Raw genomic sequence first — 18,902 nt, forward strand, 5'->3', positions numbered from 1 at the left:
TTCCTGCTTGTGCTCTGTTCAAAAAACCTACATTCTTCAGATTCATTTTAAAATTCTTTATTAATTTTAAAGAAATAATTCCTTGTTTATTTAAAAAAGGTTAAATATGTGTATGTATTTTGTGGTATGAGTAATACTATATATACCAAAAACTATGAGATTAATTACGGTTGAAATAATGTGAATTGGAGGAAAATTACTAAACTAAGAAAATATTTAAATGAATCTTAATTAATAAACTGTTATAAACGAGACGAGACAAGTAGAGGTAAAGAGTACTAGGATGTTAAATTTATGAATTCCTCTGCATATAATAATCTCTATTCAATCTCATTCATTTCCATAGATTTTAATAACAATGTTATAGGTATGTCAATTATCAAATTAAATGATCCTTTGCTTATTAATTAGTTTTATTAAATTATAGGGTTAATTGTTTGAGAGAGTGTAGCTTGAAGCTTTTATAAGATATTCCTTCTTTTTTCTCAGATTGTTTGAAGAGATTAAAAGTGTCTTTTCCTTGGAGCAAACATGAAAATGGTTGAAAATGCTGAAAATTATTCCAACAGAAATGAAAGTTGGTGGTGGTCAATGATGGTTTGCATCCATCATTAAAGGAAGGTTGCCATTGCTCACAATGGTTGTTAGAGGAAGTGATCAAATCAATTATTATTTGTGCAATAATCTCTATAAACCCATTAGAGTTTAATGTAATCATCATTTATGTAGTATTTTTTTTTCTTAAAATAAAAGATTCATGAATGAATGTTATATCGAATGATGGAAAAATAAATAAATATTTAAATTAGTTTTAGTCTCTATTTATAAATTACGTGAAATTATTGATGTTATAATAATACATGTGAAACAAATATTACTATACATATGAAAATCAAATTCAAAATAAAAGAAAAAGTGAAAGACGAGTTTATGATTGAATAGAATTTACAACTTGTGATAAAAAAAGTGGTTAAATATATTTTTAGGTTTTTAACTTTGAGTAAAATTTATAATTAGTTATTTTTTAAAATTTTAAACTAATTTAGTCTTTTATTTTTAAAATTTTATGAATTTCGTTATTTTAAACGAGTTTTATTAAGTTTACTCCAAGTTTCAAATGCGTTTTTGAAATAATATTAAAGAAAAAAATGTATCAAATTATATAAAAATAACTCAAATATTATTATAAAATGTGTTGAATAAATTTAATTATGAAATGTCTTTAAAATGTTAAATAAATTTAATAAAATTTAGTTAAAAATTTAAATATATTTTTAAAATTGAGAGAGTAAATTAAGTTAGAGTAAAACTAATTTTAATTTTAAATAAATAAAAAACATAAGCCTAAAATGAAATTTAGAAAATGAAATTGTGCATGTGACATAACTCTATTATTCCTTTGGTGGTGAGGGTGATCATGTGCAGCATTGGAAATAGGAGAGAGTAGGTGAGAAATATGAGAGTTGAGTAATGGGAAACATAAGCATTAATGAATGTTAAGCTTTTCCACACAAACAATGGAGGAAACTTGTTTGTGTATTTGTGTTTCTATCCTTTCAAAACACTTCCATCACCTCAAATTTATGTCTAACTTTTCTTTCTTTCTTTTTTCTTCACCTTGTGTTTTTCTGCATTTATTACACTTTTTTTACTATAATATTTGCAATAATAATTTAATATTTTCTCTTATCTATTTTTATTTCAATATTTTTATTTTTATTTTAACGAGTCTATTGTGATATGATAATGAACTGACATTTTAAATACACTAAAAAAATATAAAAATAATTATATTAATGATGATCTAACACAATAAACTACATTGAACTTAAAAATAAATATAATAAATTAAAAATATAATACCAAAAATATTATTAAACTAAGAAGAAACTTAGTTTAATATTTTGGAAAAGTTAAAATATTTTAAATAATTTTTGGAAGACTCAAACGTTTAAAATAGAATTTTAAGTAAATAATATATATATATATATGTATTTAAAAAAAATAAAGATAAAAAGAGTCATGTTCTTCTCTAACACTTTAGAAGATATGTTGATGTCTGCAACTCAACATTCAAGTTAATATTGGGTAATGATACTTAATTTATATTTATTGTGAATGCTTTTGCTATTTCTAACTATGATGGTTTGATTTTATTATATAATAATATTTTTATTGAACATGATAATAATAACTATAAATGAGGTTGAATATGGTGATGATGATAATAATAGCAGCAGTAGTAATTTAAAAAACACTATTATAACAAACTATAAAGATAATTATGTAAGTGATAATTATTATGATCTCATGGTGATTATAATAGTGTATTATTTTTTAAAAGTTTTAAAATTTATATTAATTTTAGATTTTGTGGATTTGATAATGAATTAAGGATTTCTTTTAAAATTTAAACAATGCCATTCCTTTTATCATGAAAAATGTATGGTTGACTATATAATAATTTGTTCTCCAGCCTACATAATTAAAACATGCGTATTAGTGAGGAACCTTACTTGGCTTTCCAAAGGAATTGTGATTAAACTCGAAAAGCCACTGAAAGAAAACAAAAAATGGTTGTTGCTTCCTGCACCCCGATTTACTTTCTACAGTCCTATACTAAAAATTTGAAATCTCTGTTTTACCTTTATACTAAAAAACCCAAAACCTTCACCTACCTACATGCTGCACCTTCCTCCTTCGTTTTTTTTCAAGTTTCTTTCTCCATTCACTCTTTCTCTACATCCCTAAAATGTCTCAATGCACATAAAATCATGATAACAAACTCATTAGTGAGAATTTGTGGTGTTGAGGGAGAACTATAACCCTATGTCGTTGTTTGGATTGCACTTGAAGGTAAGTTTGAGAGGAGGAAAATTTTGAGGGATGTATGTGGTAAATTGTTGTTAAACATAAAATTGTGGTTTTTATGTGAACTAAGATGAATTTTGAATGAGAAGACAAACAAGTTTGATTATTGCCGGTATAAATAATAAAGATAAAAAGCAAGATGTGTTTATTTCAATCATGGTAGAGACTGTTGAGTTAATGAAAATAACACATCTTAAAAGGTCACACGTTACTTAGGATAAACAATAGTGTGAGTGATGATGATTATATAGTGAACTTTAAGCTCGTAATTGTAGTTGGGCCAAGTCAAAGATACTTTAAGCTTGTATTTGACTTTTTTTATACTCTTGTAATAGATTATTGTAAGATTTTGATTAAATTCTTACTTTGTTGAGTGTAGGTGTACTTAGAGTTAAAAATCGCAAGAGAGTTGTTTATGTGTTGTAAGAAAATTGATGTAGTAATATTCTTTAGTTGTCATTGGATAATTGTCATGATTTTTTCTACAATATCCTTATGTTGATCTTATTTTTCTAAATGAATATTTCAACAAGTAATGAGGTAGGTAACAAACAAACTAAGACAACGAATAACTACTATTTGTGTTTCTCCATATTTGTTATCATCCTAGAATGTACATGATAGACTTTTAATCAATTAATTGGTTATAAAGAATAATTATTAGATATTTAATAGATAAGTCACTTTATATGTAAGAGATTTTTTACATTATCTTTAACCAACAACTTTAAGACAATAGATTTGTAGATTTTTTTTTTTTTTACATTGATCATCTTACTAATCTTCACATAATGAGATTTCTCAATTAGGAACAATTGTTGAAAGGAAAATTATTGCATGTAACATCAATTATATTGTTGCAATAGTTAGATGTATTAAGTCACAATCGAATAATGGTGTTCTGATTATTACAATCTCAATTAAAAAGATGTTCTGATTATTACAATCTCAATTAAAAAGATTTGTACCTTGACTATCAACTATAACTTTTATATTAGTGGTAACATTCAATCCATATTTGATAAATATACATTAATAGTTATTTATTAAATAAAACAATAATTTCTCAATTATATATCTATTGCAATGCCTTGCAATTTTTTTACATCCTTTGACAAAAAATCTACTTAAAATCATCAAAAAATTTTAACAAATCTAAAATTATTTTTAGATTCCATTAATTTAAAAAACACCATAATAAAACCAAATAACCAATTTTTATCATTTTTATTTTATTTTATACCAAAGGTCTCAATTTTATCCATTATTGAATTTAAGCATATTACAACAATTTAATTGTATACATTACTTTCATCCATGATTTAATTATCTTAAAGGTTCCAAACTCATTAACCATTCACAAAGCAAATGCAATAACATTTAATAAATAATAGAACTTTATTAAATCAAACAACTAAACCAATACTAACATCATCCAAACTATTTGTGCATTCAATAATATCCATTCAAAGTATGTATTCCACTATAAATTTTCAACATTCAACCTCAAGTGAATTGAAAGTAAAACCAAGTTCAACTTTATATATTGGACATTTCTTATGTCTCAATGAAACAAAGTTGAAGAAAATGAAGAAATAAAATATTAAGAAAAACTATATATAAATTAAGAAAAACTATATATTAAGAAAAACTATAAATAAAATTTCTTATGTCTCAATGAAACAAAGTTCAACTTTATATATTGGACATTTCTTAAATTTTTAACAAATCACAAAAGCATGCATGTCTTCTCAAAGAAAAAGATGGACCTTGAAGGAAAGAAGAACAAAAATAAATGAGAGAAGATAAAGGAGGAATGATGAAAGAAGATATAAGAAGAATAAATTATTTTTGAAATATTATAAATCAATTTACTAAGTACAAACTCATACTTGCTAAGTCCACCCCCACTTTGATGGAATGTTTTATATTATCATTGAAAAGAAAAGTCATGAATATGACCTATATCTGCACCATCCATAAATAATATTTTCAGCTCTTCAACTTACATATATAATCCCATCACATCAAAATCTAAAATTACCCAACACACTTCTCATACATTATTTAAATATCTATTTAAATAAATTAAATCTTACACATAAGTTATATTTAATTATCATTTTTCAAATTATTCACACATTAATATTAATACACAAAAACAAGTATGTGCGCATTTAGTAGACAAAAATATATTTTAAAGTAATAATCATATATTTGTATTTTTTTTATCTTGACGAACAAGTTTTTACTTTAAAATTAAAATATCAACGATAGAAAAGGAAAACAAAAAGGTAATCAATAAAAAAACAAATAATACAAAAGGAATCATACCAAACAAATAAGATGAAAATGAATGGAAAAATATTACAAATCAATAAACCATAGGTGCAACATTAAGAAAAGGGAAAGAACTACAAGTGTATTACCTAAATTGAAAATATTCAATGTTCATACATTTGAATAAGTTAACGTAATTATCCAAATGATATACGAATATTTATTATATAATGTTTTTATATTATGTAATGTGTTCTCTAAGAAAGACACTCAATACTTCAATGGACTCCAATTTAGTTATAAAAATTATTTTTGTTCTTCTACAGTCATTGAATGCAAAATTTTTAATTAATTAAAATCGTCCAATTATTTGTTAATTGTAATAACATTTCATTCGAAATAAAGAGTTATAAGCAAATTACTAAAGCATGGTAAAATGGATATTATAAATTAATGTGTGGTAGATATTGATTTTGCCATTTAAGCTAATTGAAAATGAAAGATATGGTCTGGTATTCATAACATTCTAAAATTCTAAAAAGAGTGATAGAGAGAGATTAACTACTTCATTAGAAAGTGAGAAAAGATTATAATCGGATTAAAGAAATTAAACACTTTTTAAAGTGATAGAGAGAGATTAACTAATTAATACTTATTTATTTATTTTAAAGCACTTTTATATATTTCCAATGTCTAAATTCATATTCAGACCAACATAATCTCGAGCCAGATCAAGTTCTTATAATATTAACTAATTAAAAACATATTATTTATTTTCTATCTATGGTTAATTTTCTTTAAGACACGAGGAAATTAAGCTTTATAACGACACTGCCTCATCTATAATAAATTATTCTTGTTATATTTCTAAGTATATTATTTTCATATATTATATTTAGATTATTAATGATAGAATAATATTTTAATCTCGAATAATTAAGTAATTGAATCTTACGGAAAGAAGAGAAAACATGGCAATCTGTGATTACATGATAATCTAAAGTATCCTTATATCATTACAGTATATTAATTAAAATTATAAAATAATTTTACACATTTATAGGATCTTAATCGCAGTAGTAAATGAAGAATAAATGTGTTTAGCAAAATGTCATTTAATTATTAATTAATAGTTTTTTGCAGTCTATGGGTAACCAGACTTAGTAGTAGAGTAACCAGAAACAGAAACAGTAGCACTTCATTGGTTTTATTTTATTTTTTGCATATATCTGTTTGTCTATCTTTCTTTCTTCTTTTCTTCTCCCACATCGAAACGAACAAAGGTAGCAATGAAGAAGAAGATGAAGGCAAGCACCGCCATATCCCTCGTCTTCGCCGCGCTCTTCCTCTTCTCCTCCGTCAACTCCTTCTACCTTCCCGGCGTCGCTCCTCGCGATTTCCAAATTGTACGTTTTCCGTTTCTTCTCTCTCCGTTCCTTCCTTTTCCTTTCTTTCAAATTCCGCGCGATGTGCTTCGTTAATTTATTTATCACCTTTAATTTGTCGCCACGCTGCTCGGATCTAGGGTTTTGCCTCTGATCTGTGTGGAACTAGTCTTAATTTCGTCTTGCGCTGTGTTTAGGATAATGGATTTTGTGTTCGTGAAATAACTGAATTAGTTTTGGAGGATTCCGCTGTTCTGATGTTTTTTATTTGCCTTAATTTAGAATGTTGTGTGATGGAATCGTTAGTTCCGTATAATGACAATCGAGTTGCCGATTCCGAGGACGGAATCTCAGGAGATCTTCGGGTTCGGTTACGAGCTCTTTCGTTGGTGATTGAGTTCCTCTTTACGCTGTTTTCGAGGAGGTTGATCAATTGCGACGATGATGAAGTTTGGTTATATTTGTATAGGTGCACGTGGAATCTGTATGTGTAATGTGGCTCGTGATTGACTTGGTCTTAGGAAATATAAAATGTAGTGTGTCATTTGAGAGTTGGTATATGCTGATTCGGAACTTGGTCGAGATCGGGAGAATTTCATTTCGATTTGTGTTGTCTTTTGGTTTCTAATTTTTTGTGAGGGAAGAATGAAGATACTGAGTTGTTGTTTCATGTGTGGCATCAGGGTGACCCCCTTTCTGTCAAAGTGAACAAACTATCATCTACAAAGACTCAACTTCCATATGACTACTACTTCTTGAACTATTGCAAACCCTCCAAGATAGTGAACAACGCAGAGAATTTGGGAGAGGTGCTTAGAGGTGATCGCATTGAGAATTCAGTGTATACGGTGAGCTTCTGTTGTCTCATCCTTTGACATTTGGATAAGATGATGGTGTACTTCAGTGGCCACTGTTTTCTTGTTTAGCTTTGTCAATATAAAAGGTCTGTTGTCTTCTTTTTCCAGTTTGAAATGAGGAAGGAACAGTCTTGCACTGTTGTCTGTCATCATACGTTAGATGCTGAATCTGCAAAGAGTTTTAAAGAAAAGATTGATGATGAATATCGAGTGAACATGTAAGTGGTAAATGTCTTGGAGCGAGTGCTTAGTTATGTAGTATGAGTTCATTTTAGTAGTTTGCTATGATTCATTGGCCTGTCTACTGCTTGTCTATAGATTTCTGCTTTGAATTCCATTCACCCTTGAAGCTCTGAATTGAATATGCAGGATTTTGGATAACCTTCCCGTTGCTGTTCGTAGACAAAGGAGGGATGGAAGTCCCTCAACAACATATGAACATGGATTTCGTGTTGGGTTCAAAGGAAACTATCAAGGGGTATAACTCAGCTTGAATTTTGTTATATAGTTTAATTTGAAGAATCTTTTTTGTCACTCCATACTGTAACAAATTTACGTTTTCCTACAGAGCAAGGAGGAGAAGTATTTTATCAATAACCACTTGAGTTTTAGAGTCATGTTTCACAAGGATCCAGAAACTGGTTCTGCTCGTATTGTTGGATTTGAGGTCACCCCAAACAGGTATTGCTCTTTCTTTACGTCTCTCTGTTAAGGGGGTGGTGCATGCTAGTGTTGGCATAATATGGATGAACTTGGTTGGGTTTTATAATTTTGTATTTGATAAATACACACACACACACACACAAATATATATATATATATATATATATATATATATATATATATATATTTGTTTTATGTCCGGAAAAGTATGCTGTTTTTAAGAAATAAGAATGAAAAAAATTAGTTAGATTTGTATCTAATAGTTTAAATTTTTCATGATGTCACATTTATTTGAAGATAAATAATATTTTGGCATTAGAATCTTGTAAATGGGCTCTTAGATAATCCTTTCTTCTTTCGTGGTAAGTATCATAACATAACTTGTGCCTTTCTTTACTTATTGAGTCTATTTCTCCGAAGTAAAGCACTTGTATATTTGATTTCAAATGACGGCTTAATGTGTGTTATGTCTTTCTTGTACGAATTCTGTTGCTGTAAACAGTATAAATCATGAATACAAGGAGTGGAATGACAAGGACCCACAGGTAACAACATGCAATAAAGATACCAAGAATTTGATGCAAGGTAGTACAGTCCCACAAGAAGTTGATACAGGCAAGGATGTCGTATTCACATATGATGTTTCCTTTAAGGTATTGCCAGTTAAAATCTTAGCTACTCAAACTGTCAACTAATTTATTACATGATATGCTAAGCCAAGTTTATTGGTATTTTTCCAGGAAAGTGGTATCAAATGGGCATCACGGTGGGACACATATCTTTTAATGAATGATGATCAGATCCACTGGTTCTCCATCATTAACTCTCTGATGATTGTTCTTTTCTTGTCTGGAATGGTAGCAATGATCATGATGAGAACTCTTTACAGAGATATTGCTAACTATAATCAGCTAGAAACCCAAGATGAGGCCCAAGAAGAAACTGGGTGGAAACTTGTTCATGGAGATGTTTTCAGGCCACCAATCAATTCGAATTTGCTGTGTGTTTATGTTGGTACTGGTGTTCAGATCTTTGCAATGACAGTTGTGACAATGGTATTTGCTTTGCTAGGGTTTTTGTCTCCTTCTAATCGGGGAGGTCTCATGACTGCGATGGTTCTGTTGTGGGTTTTTATGGGCTTATTTGCTGGGTACTCCTCAGCACGTTTGTACAAGATGTTCAAGGGCACAGAATGGAAAAGGAATACCTTGAAAACTGCTTTTATGTTTCCGGGCATTCTTTTTGCTGTCTTCTTTGTACTTAATGCTTTAATCTGGGGGGAGCAGTCCTCTGGAGCAGTCCCTTTCGGAACCATGTTTGCTCTAGTCTGCTTATGGTTTGGTATATCAGTACCCTTGGTCTTTGTGGGCAGTTACCTGGGATTTAAAAAGCCGACTATTGAAGACCCAGTGAAGACTAATAAAATTCCTAGGCAGGTACCTGAGCAGGCATGGTATATGAAACCTGTCTTCTCAATTCTTATTGGAGGCATTCTTCCATTTGGGGCAGTGTTTATCGAACTCTTCTTTATCCTCACATCAATATGGCTGAACCAGTTCTATTACATCTTTGGCTTCCTTTTCATAGTGTTTGTGATCCTATTAATCACCTGTGCCGAGATTACCATTGTGCTTTGCTACTTCCAACTGTGCAGTGAGGATTATAATTGGTGGTGGAGATCGTACCTCACTGCTGGGTCCTCTGCCTTGTACCTTTTCCTCTACTCAATTTTCTACTTCTTTACAAAGCTAGAGATTTCAAAGCTGGTCTCGGGCATCCTCTACTTTGGATACATGATAATTGTTTCATACGCCTTCTTTGTGTTGACTGGAACTATTGGGTTCTATGCTTGCTTCTGGTTTGTTCGCAAGATTTACTCTTCGGTGAAGATTGACTGATTTTAAGGCTATCATATAGTGGATGATTACATCGGGAACCCGGAATCCGAGAGGCTTTAACAATTAGAGGACTCAAAGCAAATATTGCCGGGAAGTTACCTTTTTCCCCTACTCCACCCTTGAAAACCCTTTTTGTTTATTGTTAGAGTAGCAGATGGATTGTTAATTTGTTACAATGTTTTCAAATATTATTGTGGTAGTTTCTGAAGTAATGATATGTCTGCATATTTCATCATGACACAACGAAGTGATGGACTATTGAATCAGCGATTAATCTTCAGGGAATGTTTGTCATGAGGATGTTTGACTGGTTTATCAGACTTGGATTACGATCAGGGCACTGGGTTAATAGGTTCCTGGCGAAACCAAATAAACTAGTATATATTAAAATATACTAATTGTTACATGCAAACTCCATTCCTAGAATAATTATAAATTAAACATTGTATTCTATAAAATGTGGTCCAAGGTTTTTATACGATGCAAGAAATTGGACATTAAAATGTGGACTTAGAAAATAACTGCATATACGTGTTTTCGTATTATTATTTCCTAAAATTTAGATAAAAATAAAGAGGATCAATTTGGTAATGTCCTTAAAGTCCAGTCAGCAAATATGCAACTTACAAAGAATTTGCACCAGTCCGTTTTTCACATTTTGACCTGTCACGACGTATAGATGACCACTTTGATATTTCCAAAGAAAATGTTATTTTAACAATTTATTTTATAATTCTCTTACAGTAGCTTGATTAGTTCGTTTTAAATATATATATACTAACTAAGATCGTTGGTCTATTTTAAATATACTAACTATTTCTAATAACTGAGATGAGTTTCTCTAAATTTGTGGATCTAGAAAACTATAGTTTAGTTATTTGAAGATATCGAAGAAAAGGTTTAGACTAAATGTTAAGTGTACGGATTACTCAAGAAACGTCAAATAGTTGTGATTGATAAAAAAGTATTAAATATGATGATGTACATGTTTAAACAATTTTAAACTTTTATTTATAGGTTTTTTTATAGATCTCTTGTTAGGATTAGATTAATCAGAATTTAATGTTAAACCTGATTATTAACCTAGTTAACATTTGAACGATTGGTTTCCTATGATAAGTTTGGTGTGAACCTTTCTATACATATAAAATTAGAGACTTGTCAATTTCTATAAGAGGCACTAGATAAAATTATAAATACTAATTTCATCGATAAGTATTACTTCTATTAAGAAGTTGGACAAAGTTGGGAATATCTCTACAATTATGTCGATGACAAATATTTTAAAACAATTGTCATGACTAAATAAAAAATTAAAAATAACATAATCCCATTCTCAAGATATTCATTGATATTATTAGATCATATGACTGCATTAATTGATATCCACACATACGAACTTGAGAGCGTCAAAGTAGTTTTACAATTACTTTACCCTGAAATTGATACCCTCAAGACCAAGAAACGACCGAAGAAATCCTACGTAGATCATCTCAATCTTAACAAAAAAAAAACTATTCAATTAATGCAAGACTTATATTTCTTGTTTCTTCTCAATGTATGCCATAGACAACGAAAAAGATAAAAAAATAATCATATTAAATTTATCACTGGTAGTCCAGAGTTTAATATATTTTAAAATTTCTTACAAGAAAAATTAAAACCACAAATTCATAACATTGACCCAGTGAAAATATCGGAGTCTCTGCCATCCTGTTTAAATAATTTTGCAATTTTTAATATACTTCAACTAAAAATAAAAAAGTGTATTAGTAACACACAAAACAAGAAGAACAAGCATAAGCAAAACATCATTGAATTAACATGTCTGACCTTAATACATTTTCGGAAGTTTTCTAATAAGAAAGCACCAAATTGGTTTCTCCTACAAAATATCAATACATTACAGGAAGCAAGAGACTTCCACACATACAAAAACCAATTTGCACATGGACTAAATCAATGTAGTCTCAATGTGCATAAGGTAACTTTTCACCTTTCTCCACCTCAGTATAACAAGCACAACACCATTATATACACACAAATCCACAATCATCCCAAGAGGCTTTTCAACCACATGGTGTGTTGTCTTCATCTGCAACTTCACCTTGGTAAAGCCAAATCAATGTCTGTGGTGATCTACACGTGTAAACTTAGCTTCAATAAATCAATATGGAACCTTTATTCCACTTATTTTCAGAGATTGAAAATGATCAGGTGCAAACAGCTTCCACTGAGAGCTTCTTCATCACACTTGGACATGGATCTCCTCCAAAAATTTCAGGAGACACTGTCACTGTACACCAGCTTTGCCCAACACAATTCTGCAACAATAAAGTCATAATGAAATAATGTATTCAATACCATAAACTTTAAATTGATCACTTGGCCTAATAATGATATTTTTAAAGCTTAGAAAGAAACAATCCCCAGAAAAGCATTGAACAAATACAAGTCCAGATTCTCTATTGGGTTTTGTAATATTTTTTAAAACATCAAAATCAATGTGAATGTATTTTGAAGGCATTGCAGAGGAACAACACAGAAAAACAACAGAGAAGCCAAATTTGTTTTACCTTCTGGAAAGCATCATATGACTTGTGAGCATGACAACTTCCTTCACGGTAGCTTCCACAAGATCCTACTGGAGTGCCAAAGCTAGCAAACTTGATTGATGAGATTTTTTGTCCAGGACCACATGACAAATGTGCTTTTGGCCTCACAGGACTTTTGACTTTGCCAGAAGCTTGCATTTCATAACTAACAAGATTTGGCTGCCACTCATAGATATCAGCGCATACACTGTCAATATCCCTTCTAACCAAAAAGATCCCATTCGGATCCCCACCCAATTCCTCAAACACAACCAGTAAATTTCCGGTTGGCTTCAGCCAAGAATGAGGAACATGGTACCTGACATTATCAGACAGCAATTAGTATGACAATGGTTTCTAACCAACGTTAAACAAAATTCAAGAACAAGCTAGACATTTCTCACCATCTTTGAGAAGGCTCGCCACATTTACTTCCACATTTTTTCTCATTGTAAGTCCCTGCATAGTTACAGTAACCACAAGAACCAGATGCCTTGTAAGCAGGCCAGTAGCGGCCCAGACTCTGTCCATTTATCCACACTTGACCTTTGCCCATGCTGGCCATGTCTAAAGCCAATGGTGCAACTCCAACTGGGGCATCAAAGGTAGTCTGCAAAAGTATACAAATTTTACAGCCAAAAAAATGGTCCCTTTTTGTTGCATTTACACTAGCTTTTTGGCATATGTTAACAATTTCCCCAGTACAATCACAGTTTTCTTTTTCAAAGTAAGTTTCATGAAGTCCGTGGCTGACCCCAGAATCAATGGAAAGATGAAAACTTTTTGCAGGGTAGTAGAGGTATCACAATACTCACTTTGTACCATGTCAATGGCTGTCTTCTAGAAACTAAATACCCCTGAAGCCACTCAACAGAGGAGCTTCCACTAAGAGAATGTAGATTCAAGGCTTCACCTTTAAGACCAACCTAAAACAAGCATTCAAATGAATCTCAGGCAAATTAAAGCAATAATGAGAAAGAGAAAGCAAGCAGAACGTTTGAAAAGAACCTTGTATGACCACTTTTGCCAAGTTAAGTCTCTTCTCCCCTCATTGAGACCACTTAATGTTATTGGGCCAAGAACACCAGCATTCCATCTTTCAAAATGTGGACCAACATTCTGTGTGTCAATAACAGGTAGCAGATGAATAAATATATAGTCATGTTTATAACCAGAGTTTAAAATTCTAAACAATCAGATTTGTTGGAAGTGCAGAGGTGCATCTGATATCATTTAGTCATATCAGTGTTCACACAAGAGAGAGGGACATAGAGAACAAACCGGAAGCCCAACTGCAACACTTAAAAGGGAGATTTTGTTAACACCAGCTCTGAGCCTCACACTTTCACTAAAGGTTAGTTTGGGGGCCTCTAAGCTTCCATATGCAGTTCCTGACCACAAGAAGATAAATAGTTGGTTCAATGTATCAAAGATGAAGCAAAATAAAATAGTGACCCGTGAAAGAAAACCCTTAGCAGTAATTCAATGAAACCTGCACCAAAGCATTCTTTTTCCCTTTCTTTATCTGTTTTTCTAACCTTTCTCACTGAAAACTCAACTTATTTCTGAGAGGTACTTCAGTGTTTGACTAGTTTTGGAAAGAAACTTAAGAGAAGAATGGTAACATTATCTATGGTCATGTCCATCAAGTATTGGATAAGCTACTTGATCGTGTCATTACATATATATAAAGTACACTTGTCCAATCCATTCAATTCTCAAAAGTACTTAAAAGATTCCCTCTTCTTCCTCTTGGATCACATTATTAAATAAAAAGAAAAAATTATAGAAATTGAATATTTGTAGTAATACATCCTTGTAGTTTAAATCATTAGTGTTACTGAAAAACAGCGTGAAGTGAACCAGCAGTGTACTGCTCACCTGCCAACTGATTGTTGATAAAAACATGCAAAGCATGCCCAGCAGAAAAAACTGTAAGATAAGGATACTTTCCATTCCTCAAAAATTCTTCATTGGGATTGATCACAACACTGCCAAGAAAAGAAACAACATAAGCATTCATAGTCTAGAAACAAAAATGAGCAAATCTATCAATAATGGTTAAGAGAAATTAAAGTAAGAACATTGCAGAGTTATAGGTCACACTCACTCCGTGGAGTACCACAGGTAGTCAGACAAATCTCTGGTTGCATTTATCTGCTCCAACAGGCCAGTCACCGTGAAGGAACTATCATCAGTAGTGGTTGTCTCTTCGTTAAACGCTTTCCAAGATAGTCCTCCATGAATAGGAACACGACTCATCTTCATTGTTGTGCTCTGAGAACCAACCTGTAAAGAGATTTCGAATTAGCATTACTGCTGAAATCTTCAGTTCAAGCGTTATTCAAAAGAATATCGTTTCTCATTGAAATTGAAACTAGGTTCAAACAAGAGACAAAGAATGTAAGTAAGACTCCAAAAAGAAATATCATTTGTCCCTTTTGTCTGCCTACCATCACAGAACAAAAAAGTCACAAGAACTACTACTGCATATAACTCATTATTGAAAAAATTTACTCAGACCAACTAAACAGTGTATATTTGATCATGCTTTACATATATAAAATCTCTATCATAAGAAACATTTATCCCATCTCTAGTAATGTGAACTTAAAGTTAGTTTAATTTGACTCACCCTTGCAGTGTTATAAACAGTGTGCTTGCAGTTAGGAAGAATGCTTATAGACCAAGGAGGCAGATTGTAATGTTGATTTCCAAATGCCACTGTTGCATAAGATTGCGGATTGTAGTTTGCAAGGAATGCAGCACAGGCTCCAGATCTTGATCTAAAGACATGAGCCTGTACATTGGTTATGAAAGTTGAAAGTTTAGACTAGTTCCATAGAAGTTTCACAAATAATTCTCAGAAAACTAAATAAAGTTATACCTCTTCATAGTTCCCAAGCCGTTGTACAGTAGGATCTCCTGATATTAAAGCAGGTTCACACAGTTTTATTGCTCTATGTAAATCTTTCAGATGACCCCACTTTGGCTGTCTCGCCAATCCTGCATAGAACATAATAAATAACTAAAAAACCATTCATGAAATATATATATATATATATATATATATATATATATATATGAGAACTCTGTTTTCATCTTTATGTATACCATATTCATCAAGAGGTGCATCATAATCATAGCTCGTAGCAATAAAGGGACCACCAGCAGTTCGACCAAAATTTGTTCCCCCGTGATACTAGAATGAACAAAACAAAGGGGATTAGTTAACTATTCAAGAGTGAATTAAATTCACAAAATGAAATCAAGAAAAGTTCAATTTACCATATAATAGTTGACATATGATCCCCCTTTCTGTATAAACCTTGCAATTGAAAATGCCAAGTCCTCAGCAGGTCTTTCAGGAACTGCACCTCCAAACTCAGTAAACCTACATGTTTAAAAGTGTAACACAGGAAATGAGCATCTCTAAGAAGTAACAACCCACAAAATAAAACCTTCAAATTTATCATACCAGCCAGTCCAAGCCTCTGTCCACATCTTTGGTTTGTAAGCCTTATTTGGAGAAAAATAATCACAATAAAAGCCATTGCAAGTGTTAATCTGCAAAAAAAAAAATAGTTTAGAATTAAGATGTGGACTTTGATCCTGATTGGAATTATTGGTTTTAAATGCACTCATGCAAATATAATATATATTGAGGATATAAAACAATATATTTCTCTCTCCATCACTAACAATGAAAATTGACAAGAATGTCAGATTTTCAGTTTCCACCGTAAGTAAAAAGGATAATTTCATATGATTATAACGGTTAATAACTAACCAGGTATGATAATGAGAACAATAGTGAAAGGACTGAACAAGGACTGATACCAACTATGTACAGATAGGAATAATCACTCATTTCTTCCATTAGGCAAATGGACAAAACATACTGTCTCTAGTATCCCCACCAAAGACAACAAGCTATAATGATTAGAGAAAATGTGTGTAAAAGGTACAAATAAGCTGAGCTTACAACAGGATCAGGAGCATCATCTTGCTTGCACATGATCCATGGAACCCCAGTGCCAAGTCCTACAGCCATATGAGCTGCCCATTGTGTGTAGGCTCTACCGGGAGCACCAACTTCATACTCCATAGGTCCATATTCATTTTCGATCTGTGCAAAAATTTTGCAAAGGTAAAAATCAGTGAATTTTTTCTCTATATGTGTATCTCCAGTTTATTTTGAGCAACAAGGCTGTAACTATTTTCAAACTAAAAAAGCTACATGAAAATATAAACACTCTATTGGATTGAGCAGAGGGTAGCTGAATATGTAATCTACCTGAGATAGAATTATTGGACCACCCTGAGACTCGAATAACCTTTCTGCTTTCATCATATCCACAATCTTCCTGGTAAATCTTTCCATTTGAAACTTAACCACAGCAACATTTAAAAAGAAAAAAAGTGTATTAGTAGACAATTCAAAACATGAAACATGTAAAAAAAAAAGGAGAATTCTTGTATGATACTTTAGAGTGATTCTTATCTTACCTTAAACGGTCCATTGTCTGTCCTGAAGCTGATACCTGGAATGTACTTGAGCCAAACAGGGAAACCTCTGAAAAATGAATGAGATTAAGCTGTTAAGAAAACTCCTAGTTACTGTATCAGCAAGGACTTTTTGCCTATGCAAATAGGAAATTCATCTCTTTCATTACCCGAAGTTCCATTCAGCACAAACATAAGGACCAATTCTGAGGTTAACATAAAGGCCTGCTTGCTGCACCAGCTTTATGAACCTCACCAGATCATAGTTTCCCCCAAAGTAATACTACAGTATCCAAAAGAAAAAATATTGTGATAATTCCCAACAACTAAATTCGTCAAAATAATAACAAATGCATATTTTCAAACATTGTTTCTTAAGTTCTTACTTTGCCGGGTGAAGGCTCATGCCCATTCCAGAAAACATAAGTTTGAATCACATCCAAACCTCCTTCCTTTGCCTTCTGAATAAGATCTGGCCACATCTGAAAAGGGAGAAACTTTAAGGCACCCATTTGGTAGAAAGTTAAAATGGATGAAACCACGAAACACATTTGAGTAAAGTACCTCAGGTGTGCTTCTGGGGTAGTGAATGGAACCAGAAAGCAGTATCCTTCTTTGTCCATTGATGGTGATAGCTTTATGGTCATAGGACACAGAAGCCGAAGCATGACCGATCAGTGACCATGCAAACACCACCACCAAGAGCAGAGGCACATTCCACACAATGAGCTTGTTGAAGCTCATGACAACAAAAAATTAAAAACAGCAATAAAAAACAACACCCTTGTTGTGCTGTTCCTCAGCTTGGTAAAGCAGTGGCCCTTGAACACTTTATTCTATGCTTCAACGTGTGGAGAGAGGAATGTCAGAAGCAGAGAAGAATGCTTTTTGTCCTGCGTGCAAGTCTCCTCCTTTATGCAGAATGATTGAAGAGAAAACAGTGTGAAAGGAAGAAAAAAAAAAATGGTAGGTTGCAGCTTGAAAGAGTGAGCAGTGATATATTTTTGTTTTTGATTTGTTTTCACCCTTTTGGGAGATTAAGCTACTTTATGTGGAGGTTCTTTGTTGGAGGAAAAGGGTGGTGCTTTGCAGCTGCTTTTATAAACACTCAACAGTGAGGAGCGGATGGTCTTTGTGAGAAAGTGGGACCCATTTTCATGGAGCTTTGGGACCCACATCTTGTTCTTCTCCATCCACTCACGTTCTTTTTCTCTTTAATTAAACTTTCTTTAATCATTTTCCTTTTTTTATTCATAAAAATTAAATGTTTTAGATTTCTAAAACTCATAGTATTATATACATCAGACTTGCCCATGCATTACTCATAAACAAAATATTTACAAATTACTTTTTTAATAAAAAATTACAGTAAAAATTAAACTTACATTCTTACTAATTACAAGTTCTACACCAACAAAAAAATTTAATCGTTTTTATCTCTGTATCTGCATGAAATCGTATTGCAGTAAGTACAAGTATGAAAATTTATTGTATAAAAAAAATATGTAAAATCAAATTTGGCTACTTATGCTTGGTTTATATAGTTGTGGTTTTAATTTTAGACTATATTGGCATATTTCACGAAGAAAAGAGAAAAAAAAATTTGTTTAATTAATCGAAAGCAGACATAAGCAGGTATGTTTTTTGTTTGATTGGTGGAAGCAGTGAGATCCCGAATAGAATGTGAAGAGGGTTTTCTCATTCATTACTTCTGACGTATTTTGAAATCAATGACTGAAACATTTATGTGATTTCAAATTTGCTGCAAGATTTTCGTTGGAAGTTATATTAAACTATGTTTAATAATTAGTATTCAAGTATGATTTTTTTTAGTTAATGGATTAGGGA

At 31.7% G+C, this 18,902-nt stretch overlaps 2 protein-coding genes across 2 annotated transcripts; one reads left to right on the forward strand and one right to left on the reverse strand.

Annotated features, from left to right (window-relative positions):
• The first annotated feature begins 6,345 nt into the window (after positions 1-6,345).
• Positions 6,346-10,248, forward strand: TMN7 (transmembrane nine 7). Its single transcript, XM_047326885.2, has 7 exons — positions 6,346-6,557; positions 7,220-7,384; positions 7,502-7,611; positions 7,763-7,871; positions 7,962-8,074; positions 8,559-8,709; positions 8,797-10,248. Exons 1-7 carry the CDS (start codon positions 6,441-6,443, stop codon positions 9,952-9,954), a joined length of 1,923 nt encoding a protein of 640 aa, XP_047182841.1. The 5' UTR covers positions 6,346-6,440; the 3' UTR covers positions 9,955-10,248.
• A 1,506-nt stretch (positions 10,249-11,754) lies between these two features.
• Positions 11,755-18,110, reverse strand: LOC124849041 (beta-galactosidase 1-like). The gene is made up of 19 exons (XM_047326887.2): positions 17,619-18,110; positions 17,441-17,536; positions 17,225-17,337; positions 17,058-17,124; positions 16,846-16,938; positions 16,534-16,677; positions 16,027-16,115; positions 15,837-15,942; positions 15,663-15,750; positions 15,436-15,554; positions 15,184-15,348; positions 14,659-14,837; positions 14,430-14,539; positions 13,830-13,939; positions 13,557-13,667; positions 13,364-13,474; positions 12,953-13,158; positions 12,531-12,867; positions 11,755-12,278 (listed from the first exon to the last, which is right to left on the reverse strand). Exons 1-19 carry the CDS (start codon positions 17,796-17,798, stop codon positions 12,168-12,170), a joined length of 2,535 nt encoding a protein of 844 aa, XP_047182843.1. The 5' UTR covers positions 17,799-18,110; the 3' UTR covers positions 11,755-12,167.
• Positions 18,111-18,902: the final 792 nt, after the last annotated feature.

The sequence above is a fragment of the Vigna umbellata genome, chromosome 11 (genome assembly GCF_029865625.1).
Source record: "Vigna umbellata cultivar VRB3 chromosome 11, Vumbellata_1.0, whole genome shotgun sequence".
In the NCBI taxonomy this organism is placed as follows: domain Eukaryota; kingdom Viridiplantae; phylum Streptophyta; class Magnoliopsida; order Fabales; family Fabaceae; genus Vigna; species Vigna umbellata.